Source organism: Capra hircus, chromosome 18, assembly GCF_001704415.2.
Source record: "Capra hircus breed San Clemente chromosome 18, ASM170441v1, whole genome shotgun sequence".
Lineage (NCBI taxonomy): Eukaryota > Metazoa > Chordata > Mammalia > Artiodactyla > Bovidae > Capra > Capra hircus.
Genome location: NC_030825.1, coordinates 37,650,051 through 37,677,123, shown reverse-complemented (window position 1 = coordinate 37,677,123; position 27,073 = coordinate 37,650,051). Strand labels below are relative to the sequence as shown.

Below are 27,073 nucleotides of genomic sequence, written 5' to 3'. Positions count from 1 at the left end.
ATTGTGAAGATTAAATAAAGCATGGACTGGAAAAGGATTTTATGAATTATAACAGCCATACAAATTTGAAATATTACTATTATGACCTAGTGCAGAACCTAACCGTCATTTTCACCAGTTTCAGAAATCAGCACAGCACATGGTAAAAAGCATCTGTTAAATGAATGAGCGTACAAACTGGTTGAGACCTCTTCCCCAGGAGCATTACCATAGAACATAAAGGATTACATGTGGTGTGAACTCAGAAAAATGACCACTGTGCCTTTCTGCGTCTGCCCTAATCACAGCAGAGAACTACCGTGGGGGTCAATAAATAAGGCTCACAAAGCAGACCCAATCTCAGAGGAAACAGGCCCTTCTCAGCCCCGCTATCCCTGAACGATGAATAAAACACATTCCATGTCTCTACCAGTCTCCAGACTGGTAATAGAGGACACAAATATTCAATCACTGACGTCAATATTCAGTTAATGTTCAAAAACAGAGTTAAGTGTTTTATGTGAATAATTTCACTGAATCTCATGATAACCCTAGAAGGTAGGGACATTTATTATTCCCATTTTACAAATGAGGATACTGAGACCTTAGAGAAAAAAATAAACTTGGCATGTGCCACTCTACCAGTAAACAACAAAGACAGAAAGACCAACCATGTAAATACTACTATATTTTACCAATGAATAAGTAATAACAACTCAGTATATTAAGCTCCACTACAGAACTATATACAGAATGTATTACACAAACAGGAGACTTATCACTGAAAATGACAGTAGAAGTACCCCAGGCAGACAAGGTGGAAGTGAGTGTGCCTGGCTGAGGTTACAGCATCCAGTCGAAGACATGAAACATTCAGAGAAACGTAAGCAGTTAGGAAACGCCAGAATTGGGGTCAGGGTAAAATGCTGTGATCTGTTCTAGAAAGGTTGTTGATATGTAGTTAAGGGTGATCAGATACTGTGAAAGGTAGCCCTGGCTGTTATGGATCATTCCTCCTTAAAGAACTACCAAGGTGAATATTCAAGAAGAAAAAAGTGAGGTCACTACTGAAACAGATCACAAACTTCATAATAAAATGGATAAATACGTATTTTTAAAGAACTGAGTTAAAGAAAGGATACAACCTAGATGTCACTCAAAAACATACCACTTGAATTGTGAGCAGAATTAGTATAAACTGTGTGCTCTGGAGCTCCTGTCCTCAGGTGGCAAAATGTAATCAAGTCAAAGGATTGTTTGTCTGCACTCCAAAGATACCTGCACAGGACATCTCAAGTTTGTCCCTAACCTAATCTACACACCTATGTGTGCAAAATCTGAAAGAAATAGGCTGGAAATGCTAGATACTGGGAAGAAGAAATGGGAAGGAAAATATTATCCAATTAAAAAAAAAAGCCATTATGTCACACCCAACAAACAAGACACCAGAACCACCCCTCCAAACACCCCAATGATCAGTAGGCAAGAGAAGGAAGGAAAAAGGAAAGATAAAGCTGGAGATCTTTCTCTCTGCCTTACTAGGAGCCTGTGAAATTCTGTGAAATTCAATTCTGGTAACAGCCTCTTCCCTGGGATGGATCTGAGGGCAAATGTAGAGAAAGTATTTCATATAACTTCCCTTAAGCTCTAAGAAAGTAAATTAGGTCATGCATATGAGAATTCTCCTTTTGGTAAGATTTCCCCGGTGGCTAAGATGGTAAAGCATCCACCTACAATGTGGGAGACCCGGGTTCAATCCCTGGGTCGGGAAGATCCCCTGGAGAAGGAAATGGCAACCCACTCCAGTTTTCTTGCCTGGAAAATCCCATGGACAGAGAAGCCTGGTAGGCTACAGTCCATGGGGGACATGATTGAGCAACTTCACTTCACTTCACTTCATGACTCTGTAAATAGGCAATTAAAAATATAACTTCAGGAAAACAAGCTATATACACACCATGACCATATGTGGGCAATGCCGCAGTAACGTCACAAATAATTTTCATTTCCACTTCCATAAATGAATTCAGCCCAACGGTCAAACTAAGGGTTTGAACTACGTAAAAATGTAATTTGATGCCAAGAAAGACGTGGTAAACTGAAGAGCAGAAAAATACTTGTTTAGGCCACGAGCTGTTCAACTGAGAGAGACTACTGAAGGGGCTGAAGTTGCCAGTTTCCCTATGCTGGTAGAGTATTGAAAATATCTTGCTTCAGTTTAAGACTGGATGCTCTTAAAATGTTTTAGGTTTCCCAAAGCTTAAATCTGTAGTCAGCTCATTTAGGTGTGGGTGGTATATTTAACCTGAGATCCTTTCTTTCCATAGAGCAAAATTAATGAATCATCTGTCCCTGTGAAAAATCTGTGCTTCTGAAAGAATTTTAAATCTAAGCTAGGAAAGGCCTGAGGTGTTACATCTAAAAGGAATTGTGGCAAAGTCTGACTTCTTAGAAACTACTGTCTCAACATGTTTTTCTTTTGAGGAGCAATAAAATTCCATATTTGGAATAATACCTGATGGGACGAATACAACCAGTGAATCTGGTGCTAGGTGAAAGATTTCTGGTGCTCCTGGTGCTCCTATGGAAGCAAAAGCCCTGAACAGCAATGCTATCCACTCTTGCTTCCTTACACTCTGAGCCAAGGAGGACAGTCCTCACCAGTCTCTAGCTTATAAGACAACATTAAGAGAAGAATCTCAATAATAACAGATTACTAATGGAGTTAAAAAAAAAAGCAGGAGGAAAGGGTTTGAGGAACTATTTTAAATGGAAAAGGCAAAAATCCAAAGGTTAATATTTTTAGAAATTCCAATAGTGCATAAAATTCACAACCTACATGTTGTATGAATAGGAACCATCACACTACCTTCTATTATAGGATCACTCTAGTGGCTCAGATGGTAAAGCATCTGTCTGCAACGCAGAAAACCCAGGTTCAATCCCTGGGTTGGGAAGATCCCTTGGAGAAGGAAATGGCAGCCCACTCCAGTATATGAATAGGAACCATCACACTACCTTCTATTATAAGCTCCTTAAAGGTAGACATTTTTCTCTGTTCAAAATAATTCCTACTAACCAGAGAGGTTCAAGGACTTACTCCTGCTCTTCATAAGCCTTAAGGTAAAAACTGGGAAGGACAAACACAAGGAGAAAGCCTCTAAGCCAATGAGAAGAGAGGAAGGAGACAGGGCCAGAGGCTGTACACCCTTAAACAAATAATAAATGACTGCAAAGAAGTTTGCCTAGGTCAGGGTTAAATCTGATATGCTGGTAAGGGATCACAGAAACGCTGGGAACAAACAGCTATAGCTAAACATTATAGATATTCAGGTAATTGCTGAAATTACATGAGCAGATGACCTAAACAGTGGGTGTATACGAGGGAGATAGATAAGGCCCTGCTCCTAAACTAGCTAGCACCAGTTTCTCGAGACAGGCAGAAAGAGATCCTAAAATAATTTTCCATCCAGGTATAATGCATAGAAGGGAAGGAAAATTAACATTGTTTGAACACCTGTTATGTGCTTCATATAAATAGACATAAATTTGAGCAAACTCCAGGAGACAGTGAAGGAAATGGGAGTCTGGTATGTTATAGGCCATGGGGTCACAAAGAGTTGGACATGACTTAGTGACTGAACAACAACAAATTCATATAAAATAGTTTATGTAACCTTCAGAATCATTTGACTGAGAAAGAAACAGAGGCTTAAAGAGAGTAAACTGTTTTCCCCACAACATGCAGAACTCTAGGTCTGCTAGGTTCCAAAGCCAATGCTATTTCTTCTACAACACAGTCATCTGCATGGATTCAGTCGGGTGTATTCTGCTCAGCAGTAAAATTGCTGGCCTTCTGATCACCTCATTTTGTGGACCTACAGGTTTCTAGACCATAAGCCACTGATTCCCTAGCTCCTGCCTTGATGAAAGCTCCTGGGCTGTGCCTATACTGGCTGACAGCTGTACAACTTACTTCTGCTGCTGAGGAGACACTGCTGGGACAGGATCATGAAAAGGCATGCATGAACAGCCAGGAAGCTAAAAACATGTGAAAGCAGGATTCTATGGGATCAAGACCTCCAATTCCACCATTCTCACTAGTTGAAGAGATAAGGAAAGAGTTCACAATAGTGGATACTCCCAAAATAATTTAAATTTATGGGATTTTTTTTGTTATTTTGTAGCAGCAGCTTTATCTCCAATTATATTTTGCTCAAGCAAAGACTGGCCTTCCCTTGTGGCTCAGCTGGTAAAGAATATGCCTGGAGATCCTAAGGATCTGCCCAAAGATCCCCTGGAGAAGGGAAAGGCTACCCACTCCAGTATTCTGGCCTACAGAATTCCATGGACTGTACCAGTCATGGGGTTGAAAAGAGTCTGATACTACTGAGTGACTTTCACTTTCTTTCACTTTCAAGCAAATATTAAAATTCATCTTCCGTCTAATAGTAAATGCTGCAGATTATGGTAATTCACTCTTCACCCAGAGCCAAAGAGGACAAGAGAAACTCGATTGAGATGAAATATATTAGGAAAATAATAGCAAAACTGATTAATATCACATGAATAATTAAGAGTTTATTATGAAAAAAATGTTTTAAAACAAACTCAAGATTATTACCCTTCAAATAAGAAATCTAAAATAACCTGCTCAAAATTTTCCCTGAAAATCTGAGAATAATTTCAGGCTGGTATGTTTTTTGGTGGTGTTGTTGACAATAAAGATGGTCTCACAGGATTAACATTCCTTCTAGCTGTAATCTGTATCCTAATCTGGTTAATATCCAGTGATTTACCAACTGTTCCCCACCTCCAACTTAAAAATATACTCCTTTCTTAAAGAATTTCAGATTTCTACAAATGGATAAAATGAATACCTTACTAAGCAGTATTAAAGGATTTTGTGTACTTGCCTCCTTAATCCTTTCTATTTTGCCACAGCCCCATCCCCTATTCAGTATATCAACATTACAAAAATAAGTTAGTTGCTGCTTTAAGTACAGATCTGCATTTAAGAAAGCCTTAGGTTCTAAGACTGCTACTTTTGGTTCAGTGCATTCTCTCCCATTTATTACTGTTAACGAATGGTCCTTCTAGTTCTGTGACATTAATATCATCACAATGCTAATACTGCGCAAGAAGCTTAAATAAATGGTAAGGCATCGAAGAAATCCTTAAATAATCATGCAGTCACATGTGATACTTCTTATCTCAATGGCAACCCTTAGGCCAGGATGCTATTTTCCTATGGCTTTCCTGAATACACTGCTATAAGGCCCTTGGAGGCCCTGAAGGTGTAATGGGGGTATAATTACAAAAAAGAAAACAGAGATGACTCAATTTGTCTGAGATTTCAGTGAGACACCACTGAAGAGGGAAAATACAGAAATAAACAGGCAGCAGCAGTGTTTAAAGGGTTTGGTAAAAGTTATATAGAGAGTCCCCTGCTATTACTTCCAAAGAGAAATAGGGAGAATATTAAAGGTAGATGAACTTTTAGCAGTCAGGTTGAGGGCTATCTATAGCAAAGAAAAGTAGTCAATATACAAAAGATTACTTGAAGATAGACTGTAGCTCTAAATTTGAAACACAATCACAAAGCTTCTGGAAGAAAACACGTGCCCTTGAAGTGGGCAAATATTTCTTGGACAGGAAACATAATGCTACCATGAAAGAAAAAATTTCAGATTATCCAAATCCACCATTAAGAAACTGAGTGGCCTTACAGTTCAGGGCCTATTGACCGGTGGAAGCTCCCTATTGCTGGAGAAGGAGAGAAGGGTCTCAGATCCTTTCAGGACTCTTGGTCTTTAAGGAGGGACACAAAAGAGTCGAAGGGAAGAGGGAGGAAAAAAAAATCCCTTAGATCTCGGCACAATTAATTTACTCAAAAAGAAAATAAGAGAAAAATACTCAGCATGCAAAAGTCTTGTGAAGAAAAAGGAGGAAAACCACAGAACATGCCAAAGGCCGAGGAAGATAGCCCTTGGGACAGTGTACCACAGGAGGCAGAAGGACACTCTCAACTCTCAAAAGGCGCAAGCCCAGGAAGCAGAAGGAAACCTTAGAGGAGGGCTGACTCTGCCTGGTCAGGGACAAAACCACTGGGCATCTGGACCATGAAGAAATGATAAGAAGAACAGATGAGTCAGACACGACCGAGCGACTTCACTTTCAGTTTTCACTTTCATGCATTGGAGAAGGAAATGGCAACCCATTCCAGTATTCTTGCCTGGAGAATCCCAGCGATGGGGGAGCCTGGTGGGCTGCTGTGTATGGGGTCGCACAGAGTCGGACATGACTGAAGCGACTTAGCAGCAGCAGCAGCAGAGAAGAGATAAGAAAAGTAAGAAATAAATTTGTGATGATGGACTAGAAACTGGAAACAGTATGAGCAGTATGAAAAGGCAAAAAGATAGGACACTGAAAGAGGAACTCTCCAGGTTAGTAGGTGCTCAATATGCCACTGGAGAAGGGTGGAGAAATAACTCCAGAAAGAATGAAGAGACGGAGCCAAAGCAAAAACAACACCCAGTTGTGGATGTGACTGGTAATGGAAGTAAAGTCTGATGCTATAAAGAACAATATTGCATAGGAACCTGGAATGTTAGGTACATGAATCAAGGTAAATTGGAAGTGGTCAAACAGGAGATGGCAAGATTGAATATCAACATTTTAGGAATCAGTGAACTAAAATGGACTGGAATGGGTGAATTTAACTCAGATGACCATTATATCTACTACTGTGGGCAAGAATCCCTTAGAAGAAATGGAGTAGCCATCATAGTCCACAAGAGTCCCAAATGCAGCATTTGGATGCAATCTCAAAAATGACAGAATGATCTCTGTTTGTTTCCAAGGCAAACCATTCAGTATCACAGTAATCCAAGCCTATGCCCCGACCAATAATGTTGAAGAAGCTGAAGCTGAAAACTTCTATGAAGATCTACAAGACCTTCTAGAACTAACACCAAAAAAGATATCCTTTTCATTATAGGGGACTGGAACATAAGACAAGAGATACCTGGAGTAACAGGCAAGTTTGGCCTTGGAGTACAAAATGAAGCAGCGCAAAGGCTAACAGAGTTCTGCCAAGAGAAGGCACTGGTCATAGCAAATACCCTCTCCCAACAACACAAGAGAAGACTCTACACATGGACATTACCAGATGGTCAATACTGAAATCAGACTTAATCAGTCTTTGCAGCCAAAGATGCAGAAGCTCTATACAGTCAGCAAAAACAAGACGGAGCTGACTATGGCTCAGATCATGAACTTCTTATTGCCAAATTCAGACTTAAATTGCAGAAAGTAGAGAGAACACTAGGCCATTCATGTATGACCTAAACAAATCCCTTACAGTTATACAGTGGAAGTGACAAACAGATTCAAGGGATTAGATCTGACAGACAGAGTGCCTGAAGAACTATGGGCAGAAGTTCATGACACCGTACAGGAGGCAGTGATCAAGACCATCCCCAAGAAAACGAAATGCAAAAAGGCAAAATGGGTGTCTGAGGAGGCCTTACAAATAGCTGAGAAAAGAAGAGAAGCTAAAGGCAAAGGAGAAAAGGAAAGATATACCCATTTGAATGCAGAGTTCCAAAGAATAGCAAGGAGAGATAAGAAAGCCTTCCTCAGTGATCAATGCAAAGAAATACAGGAAAACAACAGAATGGGAAAGACTAGAGATCTCTTCAAGATAATTATAGAGATACCAAGGGAACATTTCAGGCAAAGATGGGCAAAATAAAGGACAGAAATGGTATGGACCTAACAGAAGCAGAAGACATTAAGAAGAGGTGGCAAAAATCACGAACTATACAAAAAAGATCTTCATGATCCAGATAACCATGATGGTGTGATCACTCACCTAGAGCCAGACATCCTGGAATGTGAAGTCATGTGGGCCTTAGGAAGCATCACTATGAACAAAGCTAGTGAAGATGATGCAATTCCAGTTGAGCTATTTCAAATCCTAAAATGATGCTGTGAAAGAGCTGCACTCAATATGCCAACAAATTTGGAAAACTAGCAATGGCCACAGGACTGGAAAAGGTCAGTTTTCATTCCAATCCCAAAGAAGGGCAATGCCAAAGAATGTTCAAACTAGTGCACAATTGTATTCATCTCACACGCTAGCAAGGTAATGCTCAAAATTCTCCAAGTCAGGCTTCAAAAGTATGTGAACCATGAAATTCCAGATGTTCAAGCTGGATTTAGAAAAGCCAGAGGAACCAGAGATCAAATTGCCAACATCTGTTAGATCATTGAAAAGCAAGAGTTCCAGAACAACATCTACTTCAGTTTTATTGACTATGCCAAAGCCTTGACTGTGTGGATCACAACAAACTGTGGAACATTCCTCAAGAGATGGGAATACCAGACCAGCTTACCTGCCTCCTAAGAAATCTGTATGCAGGTCAAGAAGCAACAGGTAGAACTGGACAGGGAACAGACTGCTTCAAAACTGGGAAAGGAGAATGTCAAGGCTGTATATTGTCACCCTGCTTATTTAACTTATATGTAGAGTACATCATGAGAAATGCTGGGCTGGATGAAGTATAAATTGGAATAAAGATTGCCAGGAGAAGTATCAATATTTCACAACTCATATACGCAGATGACATCACCCTTATGGCAGAAAGGGAAGAAGAACTAAAGAGCCTCTTGAAAGTGAAAGAGAAAAGGAAAAAGTTGGCTTAAAACTCAACATTCAGAAAACTAACATCATGGCATCTGGTCCAATCACTTCATGGCAAACAGACAGGGAAACAATGGAAACAGTGACAGACTTTATTTTGGGGGGCTCCAAAATCACTGCAGATAGTGACTGCAACCCTGAAACTAAAAGATGCTTGTTCCTTGGAAGAAAAGCTATGACAAACCTAGACAGCATATTAAAAAGCAGAGACATTACTTTGCCAACGAAGATCCGTCTAGTCAAAGGTATGGTTTTTCCAGTAGTCATGTATGGATGTGAGAGTTGGACTATAAAGAAAGCTAAGCACCAAAGAATTGATGCTTTTGAGCTGTGGTGTTGAAGAAGGCTCTTGAGAGCCCCCTGGACTGTGAGGAGATCCCACCAGTCCATCCTAAAGGAAATCAGTCCTGAATATTCATTGGAAGGACTGATGTTGAAGCTGAAACCTCAATACTTTGGCCACCTGATGCAAAGAACTGACTCATTGGAAAAGACTCTGATGATGGGAAAGATTGAAGGCAGGAGGAGAAGGGGATGACAGAGGATGAGATAGTTGGATGGCATCAGACTCAATGGACATGAGTTTGAGTAAGCTCTGGGAGTTGGTGATGGACAGGGAAGCATGGTGTGCTGCAGTCCATGGGATCACAAAGAGTCGCATGTGACTGAACTGAACTGGAAACAAAGACATTCACACTGCCCTCCTCATCCTGTTCGCTTTTGGCCTTGAATTCCTTTTGGTCTAATATTAAAAACTGGCCCCTGCTTTCTTTCTGCTAGCATTTTCTGGTGTTTCTCTGACTTTTGCTTTATTTTTAATCACCTGGTGGAGTTTTGTTTTAGGTAGTTTCCTTGTTACCAGCATCTGGATTTTCTATTTTGACACATTCTCCAGGTCTATTTTTCAATCGGGAAGTTTCACATATATGCATGAAAATACGTTCACCTCATATCATAAAGTAAAATTTAACAGGCTACAAGGAAGTATATTTAGTATCAGCTTACATATGTAGAAGAAAATCTCAAATTGTGTGTGTGTGTGTGCACGTGTGTACACATTCACACACATATCAAAAATTTAACTGTGCCTACTTCTGCGTGGTATTTTTTTCTTTTTGCTTATATGTATTTCTTAAAGGATACATCAAACACACAAAAAGAATTAAAGGTTTTTCCATAATTAAGAGTCAATCAAAGAATTTGCAATCTTTATATAAGGGCAACTGGAGCACCTAAACTCTTGATGAAAGAATTATTTTAAAAAAATGTAAACCCGAAATTACCTCTTGATCTATCAGCCAGAGGAATAAAACTGGCAATTTTACAGCTTTAAAAAGAAAAAGAAATTGAGTAGACAAGATACAGGATTGAAAAAATAGTTACAACATAGACATCTGACAACAGACTTGTGTCTAGAATATATAAAGAGTTCTACAAACCAACAACAAAGAGATAAACAACCCAGTAGAAATTTAGTAAAAGGACTTCGACACTTTTGATTCCATTCCAATAAACTTCAAGAACAGACAAAACTAGGACTTACCTCATGGTACAGTGGATAGGAATCCACCTGCCAATGTAGGCAACGTGAGTTCCATCCATGATCCAGAAAGATTCCACATGGCTCAGAGCAACTAAGCCCATGTGCCACAACCATTGAGCTCTCGCCCTAGAGGCTATGAGCCTGTGTGCCCTAGAGTCTGTGCTCCGCAAGAAAAGCTACTGCAATGAGAAGCCCTCGCTTGCTGCAACTAGAGAAAGCCTGCGCGAGCACACACACACACACACACACACACACACACACACACAAATGTACACAGCAATGAAGACCCAGCACAGCCAAAAACAGATAAATAAAATTTAGAAAAAAAAGAATAGACAAAACTAATTTGTGGTGAAAGAAATTTAAAAATGGTTCCTAGGGGTGGGGTGGGGAAAGGAATTGACTGGAAATGGCCATGAGGAACTTTCTGGAGGTGAGAGAAATGTTCTATAGCTTATGTAGTGGTTACACAGGTGTATAAAATGGTAAAAATTCATTGAAATGAACAACAACACATTATTGTATGTTAATTATACTTCAAGTTTTTTTAATGTTAAGAAGTCAGAATCAAAGTGATAGTTAAGTGATCCAGCATAAAGAAAAACTGGACAGTTGGCTAAATTTTATCTGAATTTTAAAAGCTGTGAAATATTTAAAATATGCTTAAATACATAGAGTACAGTATAATGAACATTCACATAACTCAACTTTATCAATCTTAAAATTCTGTCCTATTTGTTCAGCTTTATTTCCTAACAAAAAGCCCCCATGAACCTCTCCCCAACTCCATTCATCTTCCTTGCTGTTGCTGTTCAGTCAGCTGTGTTCTACCCTTTGACATCTAAATTCCTAAATTTATTCCATGAATAAATTTGCTTGACAATAATGGTCAACACAAATAAATATAATAAAGAGTCCCTTGGACTGCAAGGAGATCCAACCAGTCCATTCTAAAGGAGATCAGCCCTGGGTGTTCTTTGGAAGGAAAGATGCTGAAGGTGAAACTCCAGTACTTTGGCCACCTCATGCGAAGAGTTGACTCATTGGAAAAGACTCTGATGCTGGGAGGGATTGGGGGCAGGAGGAGAAGGGGATGACAGAGGAGATGACTGGATGGCATCACCGACTCGATCGGCGTGAGTCTGAGTGAACTCCGGGAGTTGGTGATGGACAGGGAGGCCTGGCGTGCTGCGATTCATGGGGTCGCAAAGAGTCAGACACGACTCAGTGACTGAACTAAACTGAACTGAAAAGGGGCAAAGAAAAAGGAATTATCTGGCATCTAAGTCCCAGGTTTTGGTTTTTCTTTGCAATATTCATTAAGATAGTCTTGCCCTTGCTCACTAAGAACAATGAACAAACCTCAAGTTACACGGTAATCAGTGGCAAAATTAATTGTAATCTAGATCGCTCAGTTTTCCTTCTTCCTTAAGTGATTCTCCTCTGCTTGGAGTAAAAGATAGCTTAATAAATGTTGCCTATGTTGTTCTAAAGATTAGTTACTAGCTATAATGAAAGGTAGACACGACTAAAGAACAGAAGAGCAAAAGCTGATTTTTCTGCAAATTTCTTATCTGGCACTTCTGTGTATCTCTCTCTCAACAATAAAGTTGAGGGAATTCCCTGACGGTCCAGTGGTTAGAGCTCCATACTTCCACTGCAGGGGACACAGATTCCATCCCTGGTCAGGGGAACTAAAAAATCTTACATGCCCTCAGGTACAGTCAATAAGTAAATAAAGTGCAGAATGAAGTATTATAAACGCTGAGGTTTCATCTGAATGATTAGAGCACTTCACTATATTTAGAATATCTCATCTGGTCCCATCACTTCATGAGAAATAGATGGGGAAGCAGTGGAAACAGTGTCAGACTTTATTTTGGAGCGCCCCAAAATCACTGCAGATGGTGATTGCAGCCATGAAATTAAAAGACGCTTACTCCTTGGAAGGAAAGTTATGACCAACCTAGATAGCATATTCAAAAGCAGAGATACTACTTTTGCAAACAAAGGTCCGTCTAGTCAAGGCTACATTTTTTCCAGTGGTCATATATGGATGTGAGAGTTGGACTGTGAAGAAAGCTGAGCGCTGAAGAATTGATGCTTTTGAACTGTGGTGTTAGAGAAGACTCTTGAGAGTCCCTTGGACCGCAAGGAGATCCAACCAGTCCATTCTGAAGGAGATCAGTCCTGGGTGTTCTTTGGAAGGAATGATGCTGAAGGTGAAACTCCCAATACTTTGGCCACCTCATGCAAAGAGCTGACTCATTGGAAAAGACCCTGATGCTGGGAGGGATTGGGAGCAGGAGGAGAAGGGGACGACAGAGGATGAGATGGCTGGATGGCATCACTGACTCGATGGACATGAGTTTGAGTGAATTCCGGGAGTTGGTGATGGACAGGGAGGCCTGGCGTGCTGTGATTTATGGGGTCACAAAGAGTCGGACACGACTGAGTGACTGAACTGAACTACTATTAAAATTAATTGGATTATATCCTCCCTGACAATCCATCTATTTCTATAGTCAGTTTATAGTACCTGTAACTGTGCATTCTCTGTGTCATTATAGAACTATAAAATATGAGAATTAAAAGGCATTTTATTTTTAATAGATGAGAAATGCAAGGCTTGTAATGATAATATTTTTTCCAAGGTCACATAAGGAGCTAATGGTCACTAGAAATGCTTTGCTGTGTTTTTTTTTTTTTAATTTTTCCTAAGTATGTTGTCCTCTCATGCTTCAGTTTGGGACCTAAGCATTTTTGGTACAAGACTCAGTTTCTATGACTATATCCCTAAGGGGGGAGATGCTTAAAGATCCCAAAGACTTCTCTTGAGTCCCAAGCACAGAGGAAGTAGGAGGGAATATGAGAAATAAATGGAGAATAGTGGGAGTCAACTGGTGGGTGGTAGAGAAATAAGAGCAAATTGACATCTTTCTCCAACCACAATCTCCTTAGAGAGAGTGCAGAGGAAAAACTTTCAAGAAAACATGTTTCTTATCAAAATATATTGTGGGAAAAAACCTACAAATTTGGCTTTCTGAGAATACCTGTAAGACCTGGCTGCTACAAACCAGCTTGCTAGCATTTAAAACTATTACTTATTTTCCAGTATAAATGCTTTGCACTCATCTTATGAGGATATCATTATTCTGCATCCTAGATGAAATTAACAAGTATAAAAATCAACTCTATTATACTGTAAATGGATAAAGTAGATCAATATTAAAACATCTGTTGCGAGCAATGACTTTTAGAATTTCACTTTAGTCTTTTTTGTCGCTGTTTTGGCTGATGCTGGGAAAGACTAAGGGCAGGAAGAGAAGGGGACGACAGAGGATGAGATGGTTGGATGGCATCACCAATTCAATGGACATGAGTTTGAGCAAGCCCCAGGAGATGGTGAAGGACAGGGAAGCCTGGCGTGCTGCAGTCCACAGGGTCGCAAAGAGTCAGACATGACTGAACGACTGAACAACAAAGAGTCAGCTTAATTTTTTCAGTTACTGTTACTTTACGTTCACTGTAAAAATAAATGCAGTTCACAGAATTCCTTGGTGGTCCAGTGGTTAGGACTCTGTGCTTTCACTGCCCGGAGCCTGGGTTCAGTCTCTGGTTGGGAAATTAAAATCCCACAAGCCCGACAGTGTGGCCAAAATAGATAAATAAAAATAAACGCAGTTTTATTCTAGCGTGTAATCAATAGTCTTTGAAGAAATTAATAACACCTTCATCCTGAAGACCTCCCACGCCAATACCACAGCCTGCCCCCCTCACACCTGAGAGAAACACATTCCTAACGTCCGTCATTCCTGCACTGCAAGTTCGCTCAGCATTTGTCTATCACTTGTATAATATGTATGAGACAATCTAGATTAACTTATGTCAGTTTATTAACATTTATAAAGCCATTTGGAGGTAAGGGTGGTGGGGCTCATGTTTTCTTTCTACTTCTCCGAGTGTCCAGCAGAAATGTGCGTATTCAATGAATTGATTAATCACATACACCTATCTATTTGTGCCTGGCATGGAAAATCAAAGACTGGGAGGCATGAACAATAATACCCTTCAGAGGACTGATGCAACAACCCAGAGTCCAGAGCATGACTTCCTGCACATGAAGCCAATCACAGTGATAAATTCTACTGGTCTTCAGGCTTGCTAGCTTCTTAAACTGATTCACTGGAGAAGCAATCTATCAAAACAGTAAATAGCAGCAGCTGTGGAGTCTGATAAATCTGTGTCTCTACCATCCAAGTGATGCAACCTTGGGCAAATTATTTCATCTCTGCAGGGTTCAATTTCTTCATATTTAAGATGGGCATGATGATACCTGCCTCACGGAGCTGTTAAAAGAAACTGTGACAATGCATGTAAATTGCTTAGCAGAGTAAAGGTCTCAATAATGTCATTATTACTTATTTCTATTGTTTTAACTTTTAAAAACTTTACAATTTAGCTACAAAAATATTTCAAGCACTCTAGCTTCAAAGTCTGCATTATTATCATGGACATAAGTTTGCTTAGCATCCACTCTATTCCACATTCCATAGTTCGGTGATGCTGCCGATCTTGACACACCAAGGATGGGTACATGCGGCAAGCCGGGATTGTAGTCTCCACCAGTGTGGAAACAGAGATACGTCCCAAGGGTAGACAAAGCAGAGTTAATCAGAGTCCTTCCCAGGAACTGCAGGTGCTAGAATAAAAACTGTCCTTTTTTAAAGGAGTTATTAAGTTAGGGCAATATATTCCTACAACTGCTGGCGCCATCTTAGCTGACTCCACAGAATTAGATTCTCCACAGCAGATGTTGCAGCCAAGATAATTTGAGCCTTTGGATCCCTCTGGACCTAAACCTAGATCCACCCCCAGTCTTAGCAGTTATATGAGGCAGTACATTCCACTTCTGCTCCGTTTGGTTTGGGTTTCTGCAAACCAAAATAATTCTTACTAAAAAAACTGTCTATGTCTGTTCTGATAGACAAAGATTTTTCTCCATCCCATTCTACCTCTGACGCCAGGTCCCATATGTAAGCTCTAGATAGTTTTCTTTCCCTAGTTATACCACGATAATCGTAATACAATCTGGAGAAGTTGCTTGAAATGTATATAAAATTGATGTTCAAAAGAGAATGCTGAGACTAATAATTTATTATGCACTTTCGAGTTTCAAGAATCTTTGAAATGCTCCAACTAGCTCGCCTGTACCCAAGCAAAGGTATTCTTGGTTTCCTTTTATAGCTGTTCATAAAGTTTCTAAATCTCTTCACTTATATGGTAGTTTCTCATTTAATCTCTACTATGAACCTCTGGTGGTTTTAGAACATTGGAGTGGGTGTCGGTTGTTTATGTCTGCCTACCATCCACTCCCCCTTCTTTTGGTAACATCAGCTTGATTATCTTTTGAGAAACTCCCATGTGATTTAGGCTGGCCAACCAGAACATCCTGTTATCTCCTGCTACATGCCTGGAATATATGAGTGAGGTCCAATACTTCTGGCAAAATGACTGGGAAAGAGATATTACAAAGATCTCAGTTCTCTTAAAAATTAATTTATGGATTTAATACAATTTTAATCAAAATCCCAAAGGATTTAAGAAATGATAAAATCACTCCAAAATTTATCTGGATAAATAAGTAAGTACACCAGCCTCTAATTATTCATTGTTATTTTTCCAAATTCTTCTTGAATGGTGTAATCCACTTGAATGATCAGTTATTAACTGTTAAAGTTACAACATACGGTGTGGTTACAAAACACTCAAATAAAAAGTCCAGAATCAGATTGCAGAATATAAAAATTAAACATATAAACAATGGTACAATTCAAATCAGTGAGGGAAGAATGGGTCATTCCTATGGTGACAGGTATGTAGCATGTGTATTATATACCTCAACGCAGCACACTCATTGCAGACGTCCCTAGTTAAGCATAGACTGTTCTCCTGCTGCACCCAGATATGGCTTTGGAATCTTTCCCCACATGGCACTCCAGGCAGCCCCATCAATCTAGCAGACAGTGCATGCTGCTAAGTCACGCCAGTCGTGCCCGACTCTGTGCGACCCCACAGACGGCAGCCCAGCAGGCGTCTCTGTCCCTGGGACTCTCCAGGCGAGAACACTGGAGTGGGCAGACAGTGCACACAAGAGGTTTATTTGGCCAAAATGCTGAGACAATCGTTAACTATTCGGAAAAGCACAGAAAGTGGAATCTCTCGCATACCTATGTCAAGATAAACCTGGTGTAGATTAAAAAGTGAAACCGTAAAAGGACTAGAACCAAGCTGTTGCAAAAGAACGTTCTCAGAGAAAAACAGAAGCTCTGAGATGAGGAGACATGAGCAAAAGTGGAAAGCGTAGTCCTCAGCACTGCCTGGGTCCTTGACATTTCTGAGGCTCAGCTTTTCCTGGAGTCCTGAGACCTGTCTATATCTTTCCAATACTTCCATCCTTCAATTTGAACCGGTGGTGAAACCAAAAAAGCCTTGAATAACGCACGTGCATTATCTTTTCTTAAAAAAAAAAAAAAAAACAACCTTGTTATCAACTGATTTTACCAAAAATAAACCTTTGTCTCTTTCAATAAAAACTCAAAACTCCCCAATTTCCAAGTGTGAGGAGTATTTTATATATACAATAGCTTAATTAAATTTAAAGATAAAGATTCAACTTTTTCATCTCTCTATCCCATCAACTTTATTTTCATAAAGCATTTTGAAATACTTGAAAAATTAAAAAAAAAAAGAGTAGAAGACAGTAGAAAGAAAAAAATGTTGCAGAAAAGTCAAAGTAATTTTTGTAAAAAGCTGCATTTTGGGAATTCCTGGCAGTCTAGCGGTTAGGGCTTTCACTTTCACTCATGGGGTACTAAGATTGGCAAGCCACGAGGTTTGGTCAAAATTAAACGTTGCACTTCACATATTCTTCCCTAGTTTACATGTCGAATCATTCTAGCAATGTCGTGGGAGCCGGATCACAGAAACCAAACCAAATTTGAGTTTTGTAACTCTACTCTTTTTAAATCTACTGATATTATAATCACTGGCACTGTTTATATACAGAATTATTTCACAAATTTTTGTTTTCACACTGAAATGAAAACACATTTTATGAAAGACTCAGTGCATATTCCTTAGAATGGCACTTAAGGACTAAATCAACAGTTACTTCTCCAGATACAAAATATTAAACTCACCCAAATATACCATCATTTCTCCAGAAGCCCAAAACTCCTTTCACCAATCTAGGGGGATAAAACCTTTAAAGGAAGAATATGTTCTTATGCCATGTGACCAGATGTGATGTTTATAAACTAAAATTTTTCTTCTCAACCCCACAGCCAGCTGACAAGAGTTACGCTGCCTAAGGGCTTTATAACATGGCTGAGTGCTTCTGCTGTCCCTGTCCCTGTCCCAGAGTTAATTCACTATATCCAATCTACCCCCACATCCTGTCATTTCTTCCTTCAAAACAGTGGCTCTCTAGTTTCCACTCCAACGACTCTGAGGGATCAAATTCCTGTGCTAGTGACACAGGCCAGAGATTCTCTACAAGTGTCCAAACTTTGGGCGTCCCAGGCAGTCAGAAGGAGGCTATCTGGGCAGGAAAAGGTCCCTAGTGGATTCTGCTGTTCCCTGGCAAGAAATCACCTGCTTTAAAGTGTTTCTTGAATCGAACCTGCCCCTGCTCCCAGCACCACCACTGTCAGCCCCTCCAGTGGTCACTGTCTCTGCGTTGGACTCCTCTTCTCTGCAACAGCTGTGCTTTTTCCTACCTTTGCTCTTTCCTCTCGCATTGCATCCAGTGCGTCCACTGCTGCCAACCCAAAATTCTGTTCCCATCATGTCACTTCCTGGCTCAAGAATGGATTGCATCAGTCCCCCATCCCTTCTATCTCTTCAACCTCTCCCTTCTCGGCCAGCCTTTTCTCCTTACTGTACAAATAGGTCGCAATTCTTTCCCTTAAAACAAAATAAAAACCAAACAACTACAAAAGTAGGATTCTTCTTGGATACTTTATTCAACTCTAGCTACCACCTTCGTGGCGTTTATTTTTCTGAGAAGCTTTAGAAGCTGAGAAGTATGGTCTATTCACTGCTCTCTGTTCCTGTCACTCAGCTGAAATTGCTCTTAAGAGAACTCTCATGATCTTGTTCTCTAATCACCAAATCCAATGGACTTCTGTTTCCTTCTTGACTTCGCCAGCATCTCAAGATGCTGATCACCTCCTCCTTTTTGAAACCACTTCTTTCCAGATTTCTGTTCCTCCACTCTTGCTTTTAAATAGATCAGTTCTGCAGGGTTCCATCCTGTCCCCACTTCTCTTTAATTTGCACTCTCCTAACGATTACATCGACACTTACGGCATCAATCATCCCTCCTACAGTAACATCTCATGAATCTTCAGCTCATTTCTGACATTTCTCTTGACTACAGACCTGTATCAGCCATCTGCACCAGGATGTCACACAGGTGACTCAAATTCTGCAAGTCCAAAACCAAACTTCTCTTCCCCACAAAAAAATGAGTTCCTCCCCCATTCATTCTGGTTTCACAGTTATCCTCTTTCCCAGGCCAGACATCTAGGGGTTATCCTCTCTCTCTTTTCCTTCCCTCCTCCAAACATCATTTAGAATCACCACTTCTATCTACTTAGTATCTTTCAACTTCATAACTGTCCTATCCAGTCTCACTAGCTTTACAGTGTCCCAACAGGCTCCTAAGTGCTTTCCCTGACCTCATAGTCTTGAGCTCCTACACTCCGCATCTGCCACTCTTTCTGGCAGATTGCTCCTTTGTTTAAAGCACTCCTTATTTAAGGCACTTTTAACAACCTGGGTGGCTTGCCAGATCTGAAACTCTTGATAGTACACACCCATCAGTAAATATGTGAGCCTACGCGCTCATCCTATGAATATTCGTTAAAGCATACGTATTATAAAACATATACAAGACATAAACATCAAGAATGAATGAGATAAAGATGAAATAAATACACTAAATATATCCCTGATGAAGTCATGCCATCATTAGCTACTGTATGATTCAAAGTACAACACAGCCTTATATAGTTCATTACTAAAGGTAATGTGTTAATCCACATTTTAAATACTTTTCTTGATGATTTCATTTTTTAGGTTGATGTCTTAACAGACAGGATTACCCTGAAATGTGACAAAGACCTCCTACCAGGAGAAAAGTAAAACGACTTTTTTGTTATTATTTGTATTGCTAGAATTATCGTGAATCCAATGTTTCTCTGTGCAAATCTTTAAGCCACCTGCTCACTTTGTAAAGATAAATGTAGTTAAAAGCAGATAATATATCATAAATCCACTCAACCAGGCTCAAGTAATAAGTTGCAATGATAGGAGCAGAAAAATGAACAAAGTCACCACTCTCAACTCCTGTGCTCTGTGAAGCTTTCACTCTTCCCTGGAGACATCACCCTGTGCATCAAGTATGAAATGTCACTGTCTTATAAGACTGAGGAAGAGAACCAGGGTTATCTATAAACACTAATGCAACTAAAGTTCTTCTTTTAGGTTTTAGGTTGCAAATATAAGCTCCACTTAGAGCCCACTGCTTGGCACTGCCCACCAACCTGGTCTCTGCCCACCTTTCCAGCCTGCTCTACTGCCACACCCTTCCCACACCTTCCCACGCTTCACTTCTCTCCACACACCAGCTGCTCATCACTTCCCTGCCTTTGATGGGCCATCTCCTTTGCACTTCTACCTCTGCTTCCAGGGCACCATGTTCTCATCTCTTTTAAAACATTTATCACAGTCTGCATAACTGCTTCCCTACAAGCCTAAAGGGCAGGGGTTACTCCCAATTTTGAGTTCCCAGCATCTACCAGAACACCTCACTTGCAGTAGATACTTAAGGTTGACAGAATGAAAAAGTCCAAATTCCTTGGCCTGCTTTCAAGGCCTTGCATAATCTGGTTTCAACTTATCTACTTGGCTTAATTTTCTTCCCCCAAGTCCATTCCTATTGTCACTTCCTATCACAAGTCACGCTTGCTTTGGCTTCTGCGCGTGTTACCTCCTCACATTGAATTGCCTTCCAACTACAGAGGAGCAACTCATCCTTCAAGCTCAGACAAAAGTATCCTTTCCCCATGAGGTCACACTTGACTCTTCCATCCCCCAGAGGATCACCTCTTCAGAGAATTCTTGAAGAGTGAGCACTGTACATTGCAGCAATTCCTCTCTGTTGGGAGGTTTTCTCTCCCCAGTTTCAGTCCACGTTCTCCGAGGCCAGGGACCGACCATTGTCAGCTGCTTTTGCATGCTGCAACGTGATGATGCATGAGACACCACAAGTTCTGACTGACTGGCCGTAGATATCATGGTGCTAGGGAGACAGCAGTGAACTAACTGGGTCTTAGTCCAAGTTCCATAACTGGTTAGTTAGATGACCTTAAACATGCTTATTTGACCTCTTTGGTCATTTATCCTTTATCTGCAAGATGAGACTTTTTTTTATTTTACAATTTTTAAAATTCCAGGTAAGACTTTTCCTCATGCTCACAAGAAACATGAACATTTTTCCCCTAAAAATAAAGAGAAATTCTGAGACATTCAGTAACTCACTTAACATGAATGAACTTCAGTGCAATCAACACCAGCCTCAAAGGACGACGTAAAGGTCAAATGAGAAAATACACATAAAAATGCACTTATAATTTTAAAACCCAGGTAAAAACTTTAAGGCACTGTCATGCTATTCAGTGGGAAATGCAAGCAAGCAGCATCATCTGTTTAGCTGGTGAGGAGAGTATGCTGGCCTATCCAAGGACAGTGATTGGATCCTCCAATGACCCAGTCTGCTAAGCCCAGCAGAACACTGTTCCATAGGCACAGGCCCTCATCCCTCAGGTACAAAGATACACATCTGATCACAAAGTAAAGTAACCTTTATCCTTGAAGGACTATAGACCAGGGAATATATCAGCTGAAGTTCTGAATTACAGTTGAGATCTAAATTAAAGCCCAGGTATGGTTTCCAAAAATGCTTAGAATTTTCATAACCACTCTGTATTAGAACCAATAAATTTCTCATATTTTTCTAATAATTTAGAGAGCATATTTCAGCATAAAGGGGACTCTATAAAAAATAATCTGGTTACAAACATGTGGCTGCTTATATAAACATGCTTAATCACTCAAATGAAATACAATAAGGCTAGTCAAAAAAAACAAAATCCAGAAACATAAAATGCCCTGACAATTTAGTGGTTCTTTAAGACACAGACTGATGAATATATATGGCAAAGTCTCAAAGAAAATGTAAAATGTTTTCTCTAGAAGACTCTCAAACTTTCCAACACACAGTGAAGAAAACAGCAGTTTAAGAACCCAAACTAGCTTCTTCAAATGAGCAGCCTAATAACATCAGTAGTTACATGTCCTTTAACAAACACAAAGCATCAGTCATATATGACACTCAAAATCTCAAACTATTCTAGATACAAAAATTATTTTCAGCCCTGAAATTAAATTTCACATCAGTCTACTTTCTCTATATACTTAACTATTTTCTTTTCCATAGATTTGATAACAATAATTTTAGAATCATATTTACACAATAAAAGATGATTTTCCAGCAATATTCCAACGAGAATTGCTTCAAAATTTTACTGATTCTTTTCTCAAATTTCAGATGTTACATTTAACACCATTCTGTCTTTCCTAACCTCCTCTGGAACACTTTCCAATGTGTAGTCTAATTCAAATATAAATTCTAGAAGCTTTCTGGATAGACTCTCTCTAACACAGAGATATAGTTTAACTCATACAATATGATGGAAGAGCAGTCACCCCTTTATGCTGAAAATCTGTGTATCTCTGCATATCTTAATATCAGACATTAGTCAAAACTACAAGTACAAGGTTATTAGCAAGTTATAAGGTTCTGAGCAGCAAGTGTGAAGGAACAGGAACAATCAGAGGGATGGAAAAGTAAATGCAAAATTTAAGGATAAAAAAGTTGGCCTACACAAAGGATGACAGGAAAACAAGATTAGAAAAATGGGTCTGCATGCAAGAAATGCAAAATCATTCTTGACCTGTTCACCTTAAATAACTTATTCTTATCATGTATTTCTTTTCAAGTAAAATGGAGCCCTGGATTTTAACAACTTGATATTCTGGCTATTCTGAGAGTCTTTGTTAACTCGTAGCATACCTTCATGACCCAGTCCTACCTTCCTTATTCAGACTTTGTTTTCATTACTGTTGCTTACTGCTTCTATTTCCAGTTCCCCCAAAGGCTCCCGGCACAAAAACTGTCAAATGAACAACAGCCCTGTGAAGAGGTGTTATCATCATCCTGGTTTTACAGATGAGGAAACTAAGGTGCAGCAAGGTTGAGTAACTTGCCTAGGGGTTACAAACCACTAGCCAGAAACATACCCTGGTCTAGCTGACCACAAAGCCCTCATTTGTGCTCTAACCTCCCTGGGCAAAATGACTTCTTCAGGTCTCTCACTTGTCTTTACTGGTGGTAGCTCTCTCCTTAGGGGAAGGCTTGATTCAAACTTGAACTTCTCCATCAATCTCTTCTTGGGCATCCTCAACCTCTGATGCCCACAAGGGTCTTTCTTTGTACTGCACCCTCTCCAGAGTTGTATTCTCACAGTTTTTAGCCCTTAGCTGTACTATTTCTTAACTCTCTCTTCTCTCAACTCCAAACTTCCTGAGGGCAGAAATCAGACTATTTTTAAGCGACTCTGGCAAGTGGAAGAGCTGAATAAACCTTTGATGTATGAATGAATAATCCCTACAAATCCATGAGATTTAAAAAAAAAAAAAAAAACTTCAATTCACTGGGTTCCCTAACCACAGGCAACCAGAGAGTACAGCTTTGCTTTGCCTGGGGGTGATAAAGGCATGCCTAAAATTCCCTGCACGCACCACAAAAGAGCATCACTGTGCTATGTTAAACTGTGCTATGTTAAGGTAGTTTTTCAAGTTTTGAGACATCAAATGGAAGGATCATTCAGTTCTAAAACTCTAAGCATAAAAATCTATCTTTTAAAAGTAGCCTTCCTGGATGGGTCACTAGTTCTCAATTTTAAACATTTGACTGATTCTATGAAATCGCTGTTTGCAGTGGTTCTGCATATTATAAGCAATTTTATTTTTATATACTTTGATTTTTAAAGTTCAGTTTCATACCTCTCCACACATATAAGAACAAAAATGTCTTGTCTTTTAGAAAATGGGAAAATAAGGTAGAACCTGTGTTAGGTAAACAAACATTCACTAAATGTTATGCTGCCATTTGTAAAGCCTCCTTCTAAAAGCACATGTGGCCTATTTTAGGTTAATGAATACTATGAAGTGTTTACTAGATGATTTTTATTTAAGTGGTATGAATACCACGTTCAAATTATATCTAAACAAAAACTAGATTTAAAAAATATAGATATGGGTTAAGGGCTGAAACATCTGCCCATCACCACTGAGCACCACATAAATAGTACTACAGTCATCATTCTGGCTCTAAGAATTTATAACCAAATTCTTAGCTAGCACAATTTCAAGACACACATTTATGGCAACTCTTTCTTTCTTTACACACATACAACCCACATTGCCACAATTTATAATTTTACTCCTTTTATTAACACTAATTTCTGAGTAGTGCCTAGCCCCACCTAAGTGAAATATAAATATTTATAAATAGGATATTATAAGGTGGGAGACTGGAATTTCACAATTAGAGCACATTAAAATATTTACTCGGAAACTAACACCTTCCCAAATGTTTACTAGCAGATTTAGGAAAAAGTGAAAATCACTTTGCCAAGCTAGACTTCTGGCCCCTCAGTCAGTTTGACGACTGGCCACTTCCTACCTCCACTCCCCACCCCTTCCCTTCTGTTCTTCCTCTGCCAGGAATACCCTCTTGACTCATCCCTGCCTATGTCCATCACTTCCCTGGAGACCTGGCTCAAGACTCAGCTTCTTGAAAAACTCCTCCCTGATTAAGTTGATTTCCACTACTTCCTAACTTTGCACTCCCTTGGTATTCATATAGTTTGCACTCCACAATCTATAATTTGTAAGTTGTTTTGCATTTTTCTATCATTTTCCCAACTAGACACCAAATAGAGACACATCATCTTTTATATTCTTTTCTATGTTGTCAGCAATAAATGCCTCTTAAATGACTGAATGGGTGAAAAAAGGCTGATCGCTCAAAAATTTCTGAAGTAGTATTACCTCCAACAGGCATGAGTCCTTCAAGAAGATAAAATTTATTTTGCCTTAGTTCCATAAAAGACTCAGGTAACAGATCACATTCAAACTTAAAAGAATAATCTTGACTATTCAAACATGACTTGAGATTTAACACTTCAGGCTTCTGAATTTAAGCTTAAAGCCTTGAAGCCTGTGAATGGTAGGAAGCTGGCACCCCGTCTCCTGCAAAAAGGGGCAAAATTCTAGTTGGCAGTAAAAGTTCAAACACGTGAGCCTCCACTGTTAAACAAGGCTCATTAACCACACAAACTTGCTGTTTCAGCTTTCTGGCTTCGATGAAGTGCTATGATCTCCTTTGGTTATTGTTGAGAGCCAATGATGGGTTAAATTCCCATAAATTAACCAGCGTTTTGGTGGTCTGCCCAAGCATACCGCTGGCATCGGTGTGGATGAATTTTTTTTTTTTTTTTTTAACAGATCTGCCTGGCCTAAGAAACCAGAGGTGAGTGAAGAAAGCGCCACTCAGGAGGCAAACGGAGACCTTCAGAAGTCCTGTTCTAGTTCTTAGTGTCAGCTTAGCGTGCAGAGGCGGGGCTTCAAGCACGGCTGCTCCAAACTAAAACCTTCCTAGGGGACTGCAAGCCACACTTCGGCGGCTGCCCAACTTTTCCTGCAGGGAGCATCAGTTTTTCCATCTCCAAAGCCCCAGCAACGGGGTTGTGGGGAAGCCTGCCGCCAGCAGAGGGGAAGGTGAGATCTCCGAGTGGGAGGGAAGGGGCTGGCCCCGCAAAGGGGGCAGGGTGGCAGAACAAAGTGAGCGCCGGCCAGCCCAGCCCAGCGCCGCCCGCCCGCCGGCCCAGCTCACCCTCCAGCAGCACCTCCTTGCCCGCACGCTTCAGCGCCTGCACGGCCTGGTCGTGGGTGGCCTGGCGCAGGTCGGTGCCGTTCACCGACAGGATGGCGTCGCCCAGCCGCAGCGCCCGGCTCTGGTCGGCCGCCAGTCCCGGGAAGATCTTGGAGATGAGGATCGGCATCCGGTTCTCGCGGCCGCCCTTGATGCTGATGCCCAGGCCGCCCGCCTCCTGCTTCACCACACGGACGCGGCGCACCGGCGGTGACGCGCCCGCCTCGCCCGCCGGGCTCCGCGGCGGCGCGGGTGGACTCGGGGGCCCCAGGCCGCGGCTCGGGCTCCCGGGCAGCGAGTCGCCGGCGCCACCGCCGTTCGGGAGGCCGTTGAAGGCGGCCGCCGCGGGCCCGAGAGCGGGCTCAGACTCAGCCGCCCCGGCGTCGCCCGTCAGGCTCAGGCTCTCCCCGCTCAGCTCGGCCACCACTCGGACCCAGCGCTCCCTCAGGAGCAGCTCCACCAGCCCCGCTTTGGTGGCCCGCGTCCACACCGCCATGGCCGGCCCCACTCCCGCCGCCGCAGTCGCCGCAGCTACCCTCATTCCAGTCAGGCAGCCTCGGCGCTTCCCCCTTCCCGCCCGTGGGGGCGGGTCCGGCCCCGCCCCCGGCGGTGATTCATTATTCATGAGGCCACGCCCACCTTCCGGAGGTGCGGGGAGAGGACAGCCGAGCCGCTTCCGGGAGGTTAAGGAGTTGCCCGCGGTCCAGTGGGTTACAGTTCACTGGACGTGGGCAGCTCGCGTGGTTTGGGCTGTCTCAAGTTCTCCCTCGTACGCCTCCGATCTCCCCACTCCCAGCTCCTGACCTCTACCGTGCAACTCGCCAGAGCTGCCTGGGCACAGAGAGTAAAATCAGCTTCGAGAGGCACTTTGCAAGCCTGCAAGACCCAGTTGCAGGTACACTTTTGCATTGATTGGTTTACAGAACGCTCCGCCAAGTGTGCTCCTTTTTGAGGCCTGGAGATGAGATGAATAAAGTGCACCACAGCTGAGAGCTGAGAGTCTAGTTGGGGAGGAAAACAAAGAGAATCAGCTAACCTGATGTTATAGTATGTGGTGAGTGTCAAGTACAAAATGCCCTGTGAGCAGATGAGAACATTTAGTTGGGTCTGGGGTCAGCTTTATAGAGGTGACAATGAAACTCAAAAGTCTGAGCATTTGTCACTCTGCTTTGTAATCCCCTGTTTACTTGCCAGTAATGTCAGAGGAAAAATATCTTTAGCCCCGCAGTCACGATAGGTAGGTCTCAAAGATATCTGTAAAATGATGGTTACTTAGGGAGATGCCAGAATCCAGTGTCAAGAGAGGATAGGGTCAGTGGCAATGACAGGATACGAGTGTAAAACGCCACATATAACCACATATTTGGAAGTGTTTGGACTTGAATTTGTAGATCTGACTTTCTCACCCTGGAGGCCATGGCCTTATGTTAGGGCAAGTGCACATGGGCCTCCCCAGAAACACTGCACAATGTAGGGCCTGCAGCGGTTTTTATCCAAAGATACAGGTGATACAATCCACTGGCTTCTTACAGTTTCATGGGCTTGAAGAGCAGAAAGTAACACATTGTAAAGCAATTATACTCAAAGGAAAAAAAGACACTGCTTTAGTAGAATGGGGAGAATAAATCAGCTATCTCACCTTAAAATTACACAATAAAAAAAGAGTTGAGGAAACTGAGGCCCAGAAAGTCAAAGATTCTGGCCCAAAGCTCACAGT

The 27,073-nt window shown here is 41.2% G+C and overlaps 1 protein-coding gene across 2 annotated transcripts in view; it reads right to left on the bottom strand.

Moving 5' to 3' along the window:
* SNTB2 (syntrophin beta 2) overlaps window positions 1-25,930 on the bottom strand; it is a 73,105-nt gene extending 47,175 nt beyond the window's left edge. Inside the window, exon 1 of one of the 2 annotated variants that reach the window (XM_005692471.3) lies at window positions 25,318-25,930. In XM_005692471.3, the coding sequence (XP_005692528.3) occupies window positions 25,318-25,897 (580 nt within the window). In that variant the 5' untranslated portion in view covers window positions 25,898-25,930. The remainder of the gene's footprint in view (window positions 1-25,317) is intronic. The other variant, XM_018062207.1, reaches the window with a different exon arrangement.